The sequence below is a fragment of the Sinocyclocheilus anshuiensis genome, unplaced genomic scaffold, assembly GCF_001515605.1.
Source record: "Sinocyclocheilus anshuiensis isolate Anshui unplaced genomic scaffold, SAMN03320099.WGS_v1.1 scaffold1082, whole genome shotgun sequence".
NCBI classification, from domain to species: Eukaryota; Metazoa; Chordata; class Actinopteri; order Cypriniformes; family Cyprinidae; genus Sinocyclocheilus; species Sinocyclocheilus anshuiensis.
The window spans coordinates 817,463-827,021 of record NW_015542379.1 but is presented as its reverse complement, the minus strand read 5'-3'; the positions used below and the strand labels follow the sequence as shown (position 1 = coordinate 827,021).

The following is a 9,559-nucleotide window of genomic DNA, read 5'->3' as shown; positions in this document are numbered from 1 at the left end:
GCATACATAAATACATACATACGGATGTAAGTGTACATATATTTATGTGAACACTTACATGTAAAATTATTTAAATAATTACATTTAATTGTAGCATGTTCTTGTGAAGGTGAAAAAAAAAATCCTAAACAATTAAATTAAATTAAATTAAATTAAATTAAATTAAATTAAATTAAATTGATTTTTTTTTTGCAATTTTCTGATTTGTATATTTTATATGTAATCTCTGTTTTCCAGATATGAATGAGCTGTTTTATTTGTGTTGATGATTGTGATTGACTCTGGCACAGGCTCTGTGTGAAGTGTGTGTATGGTGACGGCTCACTGGAGAGGGACGTGTAGAGCGCAAACGTGCGCAGCTTCCTCAGCTCCTGTCTGCGCGTCTCCTCCACGCTGGACCTGAAGATGTGCTCCCACGTGTACAGCTTCAGCAGCTTGATTCCCCGCAGCAGCTCGTTGGTTTTCTTCAGTCTCTCGCCGGTGTGCTCCTGTAACACACAACATCACGCGTACAGCATCTGACTGATTCTGAGGAATGTTTAGTGTCAGTGGTATGAAAACGATCGCTGCGAGACGCTGCTGGAGTGAACGAGTCTTGAGAGAGTTTATAGGTTGCCAGATCAAGCTATTATAAGCATTTTGTACTTGTCTTTTCCACTTAATTTGACACTTTAGAAAGTTAATAAAGTGTGAAGTTGCAATTTAGGGTCAGCGATATCTTATTTGCAAAACATTTGAAATAATTTTGGTTTATTTTTTTATTTTGTATAGTATTTATAGTAATATCTGGCAACACTGCATCGGCCGCAATTAAACTGACAGTAATCAAAAAAGCCCATGGACAGGTTATTGCTGACAGAATAGCACATTTGCTAAGGGAAAGGCAAAAAATATCATGATATTATCAGTCAGAAACGTTATCAACTCTGTCAAAAACAGTAGGATTTAACACTAGTACACAGATCTGTAGAACTAATTACAGAATGAAATGAAACATATGCAAACACTAGCCTTGAAGAAGTCTATGCTATGTCATTCAGTATAGTAGTTAAATATGGTAAATCAGTCTCAGTAAACTGCTCACCAGCGTGCTCTTCTGTGCCCGTGAGAGTCGAGTGGCCACAAAATACTGCAGAGGAGCCAGAACCACGATGACGGTCGCCCCGATCAGAGCGCTGACCCCCAGCAGAGAATACAGTAGCAGAACCCCCATCACAATCTACACAGCACAGCGATACAGCACCACTTACAACACATTTACCTTCTAGTTATTCAGGTGTATATATAATACAGGGGTTAACAAATTACACCAGTGTTCCTCCAAAAATAAAAGCCAGAGGTCTTCAAACGATCGATGGTTTGAATATTTGAAAGTGAAGAATTTAAAACAAATATTGGCAACTTATAATAAAATTATTTACTTTTTTTTTTTTTTTATTGTGCAACTTACAACAGTATTTTTTTTTTAAATATCAGAGTTAAAAATAATAATCAGTGTTATTTTAAAATCACTGAGATACTATTATAGTTTTTATTCATACGTTTTTATTTGTATATATTCTGTTACTTCATTTTTTAATTAGTTAAAAAAAAATAACTTTTTTATTTTAAATATGTCTATATAGTTTTATATTTTTTTAAAACTTTTGTTTTAGTTATTTTAGTATATCAAGGTAAAATGAGAATGTTTATTGTATTTTATTATATTTTTTTATTTTTATTTCAGGTAACATTTACTTTATTTCAAGCAACAACATTTTTATAGTTGTACTTTTATTGAAGCTATAATCACCCTGCTAATACTGCTAATAATAATAATAATAATAATAATAATAATAATAATAATAATAGAGATCTCAGTTGTCAAATTGGTGTTAAAATCACCAATATTACAAAATAATTGCTATATCATTTTAAAGTTATGCAGTCCTATATATAATTCTTTTTAAAATAAAAACAATCAAAATAAAACATTTACTGGAAAAACATATTCAACATTTTATGTTTACCTGCATGTGTTTTGACCATTAACCAACATAAGAGAACGGTGGATACGTGGATATTTTGTTTACAAAAAATAATAAATAAATACAATTAAAAAATGACCCTCTAACACTAGCACACTCTATTCTATTTATATTATATCAACTTGTTTTATTTTTATTTATTTAAAAAATATATATATTTTAAATTATTGAAATGTCATCTTAAAATCTCAGGGGTACTTCATTTTGAGTGAGTGAGTTTGAGTTTGAATTTGGGAACCCGTGGTATAATTTACATAAAGCAATAGTTGCTCTTAACCTGAACCGGCATGGCCCACAGGTTGGGACAGAGAAAGAAGAACCACATGAGGTGGTTTGTGTCCCGGGCCACGAGACTGCAGATCTGAGCCGTGGTCATGTCACCCATAGACATGTTAGATGTGCACAGACGCATGATCTTATGGTAAATCTTAGTCTGAATGGAAAAAACAAAAGAGAAAATGTTTCCAGGTTACCAGACTATTGTCTAATGAAGCCGTTAACACACTGAAGCCGAGTGAATCTCACCTGAATGGCTGCTCTGAGTTTGATGCCGGTCTCGATGGCCACGTAATAAGATGCCTGAAGGAAGGTTCTCTGCAGCAGCAGCGCCAGAAACAGCAGCACCGCCAGAACATATGCGTTCGCTAGGAACGCTTCTGACGAGATGAAGTGCACTCCGAGCAGCTTCACCTACAAACAGAGTCAAGCGTGTCAAATATCCAGCAGTGGGAGAATCTTGCAAGAACACGTCCAGGTCACATTTCTATGGAAGTCCGATTTCATCACAGAATTAAAAAAAAAGGTAATTGTGACTTTTTACCTCGCAATTCCAAATTTCATTTTCACAATTCAGATTCAGTTGTTTTTTCTTCTGAAGTCTAAGTTTACATGCGTTTGTTTGTTTCAAAAAAACATTCTGTTTTTTTTTTCATGCCACAGAATGAAAAAAAGAAAAATGTTAATTGTGAATTTTTATCTTATAATTCTGACTGTTTTTCTTACAACTGCAAGTTTATTATTTTGCAATTCTGACTTTTTTATTTTTTTTTTATTTATTTGGAATTATGAGAAAAAAAAATTGAATTATGGGATAAAAAGTCACAATTGCTTTTTTTATTTTTTTTAAATCCTGTGGCAGAAACAGACTGTAGCAGAAAGCCTTAATTAGCTTTTTTCATTCATTACAATGATATTTTTTTATAACTTACTCTGTAATTCAATTGGAGAAAGAAAGAAAGAAAGTGGCCACAAACAGGCCAATAAATCTATTAAGGGAGGAAGGCTAGTTTTGGATGCAAATCACCCATATTTATTAAAGCTCAGAGCATACAGTCATCTAATGGCTTTGAGATATATCACAGCAATCTCTGAGCTCTCGAAGCCCTTGAAGTGTGTTCAAATTGATCATGGGATGAGATAAACATTGTATCATCCCCCTTGTGTTTGTAAAAACAGAGGATCACATATTTTTAGAGTACATATTCGATCTTAACCAGAGCAACCTATTTTTTAAGAAGTAAATAATATGAACTTGTTTCACAACAGCTCTCTGAGTCTTACAGGTTTGGAACGACACGAGGGTGAGTAATTAATGACACAATTTTCAATTTTGGGTGAACTATCCCTTTAAGTGCATCTTAACGGTCCGTATAGCTACTGTGTATGCTGTATTATTTGCATTGGTACCGGAGGCAGAGCGCTGTGATTGTCGCTGCTGATGTGATGAACAATCCCCGAGATGCAGAGCGGCCCGACGAAGCCCAGCAGGTCGGCTATGAAGCGGAAGGTGATGCTGAGCACCAGCGGCCGGCCGAACGCTTGACGCAGAGCGAGCCAGATCCACCGCGAGCCCTTCAGAGGGACCGGACCCTTCTCCTGCGCGGCACAGAGCTCAGCGTAAAACACTGTGTTTACGACAGACTATGAGATTCAGTCACTACACTGTTAAAAATTTCCTGTAGAAATTACAAATCATAAGAATGATAAGAAGTTCCACTTAATTTATATAAATAAAATTTACTCTGTAACTGTCTGTTATGAATGCATTAGAAGAATAAACAGAATAGTACACAGTTAATTTTATTTTAACTCAAATTGTCAGTTGTCATTACTGCATGCCAAGAAGGCACGACCGTAACAGACGGACACTCAACCCAAAAATTTAAATTCTCTCAACATTTACTCACCCTCATGTCATCCCAGATGTATATGACTTTTTTCTGTGGCACAAAAAGTCCTCTGAAGCAAAATGATAGGCAAATTTTAAACTATTGCTTCTGGGCAAGTGTACTACATGTGTTTGTTTGACGTAAATGTCAGCACGTTGTGAAGCATGATATAAGCATACTGTGAAACTCGTGCAAGAAGTGATGGTCCTATGTGCGTTCTCCTTCACAACAAGCTTGTCAGGCTTCACAATGTGCTGATATTTAGTGTGCGATATATATCGTCTGCGATAATATCGTAATTGTTGTTTTAACGATGTGCGATTTGACATTATCGATTATTTTGCAAAAAACATTCAAAACATCCCTACAGAGCGCACGCAGATTGAATTCAATAAACAATAAGTTAATTAAGAGACTTATGTTTTAGACACAATATTGCTTGTTTTTGCTCTATTTCGCCAACAAAAACAATTCCAAATACATTATATTATATTATATTATATTATATTATATTATATTATTAAATCCTAAATGTCTCCGACACTCAATACAATAAAGTGAGACTTTAGACCTTCAGACTGGACGGGGTAAATCCTCATAATGTAATACAGATATCGTGAGCGCAGTGAAGAAAGTTACTGTACCGCTTGCGCGTCGAAGGCCTTGCGGAGCCGCTGGAAGTTGGTGAGAGCTCTCATGGAAATGGGCAGCTTGCCGATGGTTTTCAGGTCGATGGGCCGCTTGTGTGCGGAGGTGATGAAGGTGTTCATCCAACAGTATGTGCTCTTAGACAGCAGATTAACGAACGGCTGCTGGAAACGAACGCCCAGGTCCTGGAGGTCATCCGGCGGCTTGACCTCTGTGGGACACGGAAACCACATGTAGCGCTGAAACCCAAGAGAGAACGCGATCATTAGTCAAGCATCAGCACCACACTCCTATGCGCTTTTGGATTTCAAAACCATCGTTCATTCCTTCTTTTGCTGCTGTAACAGATTTACTGTTTTGGGAAGCTTTACTTTTAATGTTGGGACATGGATGCAAGGATTTACTGTAATTACAACAAGAGAATCAGCGAGGACATTGATGCTCAATCTCTCTAATTCATCCTCAGTGTGCTCAGTGGATCTAGGTTTTGTGAAGAACACTCAAGACGGGACTGATTTGTTGACTCTTCCCAGACTCTGTATTTCACAGCATTGATATTTGTCTTCTCTAGAATAACAGGAATTATTATATTTGACTTCAGTCACACAAATCAACATTTTGTGTTTTTAAATCTGTTACAAGAGCATTGGTTGGAAAAGACATTCATTATGGAGTCAAAACCATGGCACAGATATTTGTAAAAGAATGAAGCATTGCAAAAGAAAATAAAAGTATTTAGCCAAAATGAACATGCTTTACAAAATGAAAACATGAAAAAATGAAGTAACACAAAAGAAATACGCAGTAATAAGTATTGTCTTTCAAAAAAAAAAAAAGAATAATAATCACCATGTATTAATAAAATAGAGCTATAATGTCAGATGTCTCATTTTCATTGGCTTTTTGAAACAATTTCACAGTTTTTTTGAGTAATCTTTGTGAAAAGAAGAGTGGTTAATGTTATTGAAATGCACTGTTAGCGAACTTAATAGCATATTAAAAAAAACTGCACATGAAGATGTAATATAAAAAAAAAATAATGAAATAAAAGGCCTCTTAAATGCATTTAAAGAGAGACACATTCATGACTTTCTTAACACACAACACAATAGAAAACTGACAAATTGAATTATGAAATTACATATAAAGATGTCGTGAAGTTCTACGTAAGTGGGTTAAAAAAGCACTCTTAAGTTTAACTAATTACATTGCTGTACCATTAAAAGCTCAGTTTGTTGGCCAACAATTTCATACAAGTTCACATAAAACCTCACCTGCTACCGACGTGGTCAAAACGAAGACAGAGACCTGTTTATGTTCGCACTTTGATGGTGAAACTTTCTACAAAAAAGGAAAGAAAAGAAAGAAAGATCTTTTTTTGCACAGAAAGTTCTCTCTTCAATCTCAAATGAGTTTTCCGCTCTCTACCAACGAACACCGTGAGCAAACTGTGCCTCGTGCAGTGTCAGCGTTTTATTATTATTATTATTATTTTGCGTTTAATTAAACCAACAAATAACCCCTAAAATTACACTGACATAAAATATGTAATGAAAAAGCAGGAATATTGTACATACATTTGCAGGCGCGAGGTGTGTGCGTCTTCCTTTTATTTTTCTTCTTCTTCTTCTTCTTTCTCCAAGCAGAAAAAAAACCCTTTCTGTCATTGGTCAGGATTCCCGCTCATTTATTTATTTTTTTACTGTATTTGGATTTACAGTAAATGAAAAATACTGTATTTTAATGGCGCCAAGAGGATATTTCCCATAATGCAATTTTAAAATACAGTAACATACTGTGTAACTGTTTTACAGTAAAGTACAGTTCATATTACAGTTAAATACTGTGTAATTTACAGAAATCGCTAACAGTGTATATTTCATTTGAATCCTCTCTAAACTGGCAATTTAGTAACTGGTGTACTGATTATGTAAATTCCACACCCAAACAGATTTGCTATCGTATCTTACATAAGGGCTTTAATCTGAAGTGTATCTGAAGTCCCTTCTGTTTTTCAGGACAAAGGGGATAAAAGCGATTCTGCTGTATTAAGGACACAAGCAGTCTGGTTATACAAGTGGACGTCAACTCAAAACAGGCTGGATCAGCCAAAAACACACACAGATGCTTGAAAACTAAAACAAATCAGAGTTTGCAGATCTCTGAATTTGGCAGAGAAAAGGATCCAACCGTTTAAATTTATGTAATATCTGCTTACATGCAGCTCTTCCTGGAATCCAGATTACATACTGCTGGCCTTTCATAACCAATTTGCACAAACTCTGAATGATATTGTCTATTTTCACTCATTATTTTTCAGTTAAGTGTTAATAAAGGCACTTTGTTGTGATTTGCATCAGTGTTTAAAACTTTTTTTTATATATACATATATAAAAGTTTGGGGTCAACAAGTTTAAGAAATGCTCAGCAAAGACACATTGAATGGTTCAAAAGTGACAGTTTTGACAGACAATAAGTTATATTTCAAATAAATGTTGTACTTTCTATTAATCAAAGAAAATGCATCACAGTTTCCACCAAAATATTGTGCAGCACAACTGTTCTCAACATTGATAATAATCGATTAACGAACGGCTGCTGGAAACGAACGCCCAGGTCCTGGAGGTCATCCGGCGGCTTGACCTCTGTGGGACACGGAAACCACATGTAGCGCTGAAACCCAAGAGAGAACGCGATCATTAGTCAAGCATCAGCACCACACTCCTATGCGCTTTTGGATTTCAAAACCATCGTTCATTCCTTCTTTTGCTGCTGTAACAGATTTACTGTTTTGGGAAGCTTTACTTTTAATGTTGGGACATGGATGCAAGGATTTACTGTAATTACAACAAGAGAATCAGCGAGGACATTGATGCTCAATCTCTCTAATTCATCCTCAGTGTGCTCAGTGGATCTAGGTTTTGTGAAGAACACTCAAGACGGGACTGATTTGTTGACTCTTCCCAGACTCTGTATTTCACAGCATTGATATTTGTCTTCTCTAGAATAACAGGAATTATTATATTTGACTTCAGTCACACAAATCAACATTTTGTGTTTTTAAATCTGTTACAAGAGCATTGGTTGGAAAAGACATTCATTATGGAGTCAAAACCATGGCACAGATATTTGTAAAAGAATGAAGCATTGCAAAAGAAAATAAAAGTATTTAGCCAAAATGAACATGCTTTACAAAATGAAAACATGAAAAAATGAAGTAACACAAAAGAAATACGCAGTAATAAGTATTGTCTTTCAAAAAAAAAAAAGAATAATAATCACCATGTATTAATAAAATAGAGCTATAATGTCAGATGTCTCATTTTCATTGGCTTTTTGAAACAATTTCACAGTTTTTTTGAGTAATCTTTGTGAAAAGAAGAGTGGTTAATGTTATTGAAATGCACTGTTAGCGAACTTAATAGCATATTAAAAAAAACTGCACATGAAGATGTAATATAAAAAAAAAATAATGAAATAAAAGGCCTCTTAAATGCATTTAAAGAGAGACACATTCATGACTTTCTTAACACACAACACAATAGAAAACTGACAAATTGAATTATGAAATTACATATAAAGATGTCGTGAAGTTCTACGTAAGTGGGTTAAAAAAGCACTCTTAAGTTTAACTAATTACATTTAATATAAATTTTAAAATATAATGCATATTCCTTTAAACGTAGATAGCATGCAATTAAGTGTCTAAATAAAGCTGCACTCAGTTCAAACTGAAGTATACACTTTCACAAAGGATGCTCTAGTAAAACTATTAGCTTTCTAAAACAAACTTGAGTAAGACTTGTTTTGCACACATCTAGATACTTTGTTTCCAATTGTTCAAACTCCAGAATTACTTATGTTTATGTCCAAAAACAGATGATGCATTATTTTCTTGACCAAACCATGAGGCCAAACGAGGTCCGGTTACGAGCCTGGATTATCCGCGGTGATGAGTTATGAACATTCATTTCTAAGCAGTCGTAAGTTCAAGACCTGGATTGAGTCTCTGTTCTCTTCAGAAGAACACAGCCATCCTGATAAACAGCTTAGCAAAGCCAGCGGAAAGTGAGGGATTTGCCCCCGTCCAGCGAGAAGTGACAGCTGTCAGACACAAACAGAAGTTCATTGTGCGCTGCGGTGCCACTGGATTCAGCTGGAAACTACAGCCAGGCTCTCCGTATTTTAATCTCACATGGAGCTGGAGCAGCACGATTATGCAACACACAGAGGAGATCATGCCGCACCTAAAGCGCCAGTGTCCTCATGCTGTAATTTATTGTCTGACATGGAGGTGAATGTTTACTAAGTATTTTTCCAGGAAATACATTCAAACATTTTTTTTTCCTGCCAGATAATACCAGCAAAGAATAATAAACTACATTTATTTATTGATTTGTGTTATGTTATGTTTTTTTGTTTTTGTTTTTGTTTTTTATTTATTAATTGTTTTGCAATAATTATGCCAAATCGTCAATGTCCTCCAAAGTTTTTATTTATTTATTTTTTCCCAGGAAAATAATAATATTTTTCCAGCAGATTTCAATTGTCTCACAGTATAAAAAAAAAAAAGTTATTTATTATTATTTTTTATATATTTTATTTATGATTATTTATATTTATATATTACTATTTATATAATGTTAATTATTATTATTATTATTATTATTATTATTATTATTATTATTATTATTATTATTATTATATTTGTAGTAA

At 34.5% G+C, this 9,559-nt stretch overlaps 1 protein-coding gene across 1 annotated transcript in view; it reads right to left on the bottom strand.

The window, feature by feature from the left end:
* Positions 1-9,559, bottom strand: part of LOC107692474 (ATP-binding cassette sub-family C member 8) — a 35,520-nt gene that overhangs the window by 22,108 nt on the left and 3,853 nt on the right. The window contains 6 exon segments of the mRNA XM_074187023.1: positions 326-488; positions 1,085-1,219; positions 2,305-2,460; positions 2,553-2,717; positions 3,714-3,902; positions 4,840-5,082. Of these exon segments, the coding sequence (XP_074043124.1) occupies positions 326-488; positions 1,085-1,219; positions 2,305-2,460; positions 2,553-2,717; positions 3,714-3,902; positions 4,840-5,082 (1,051 nt within the window).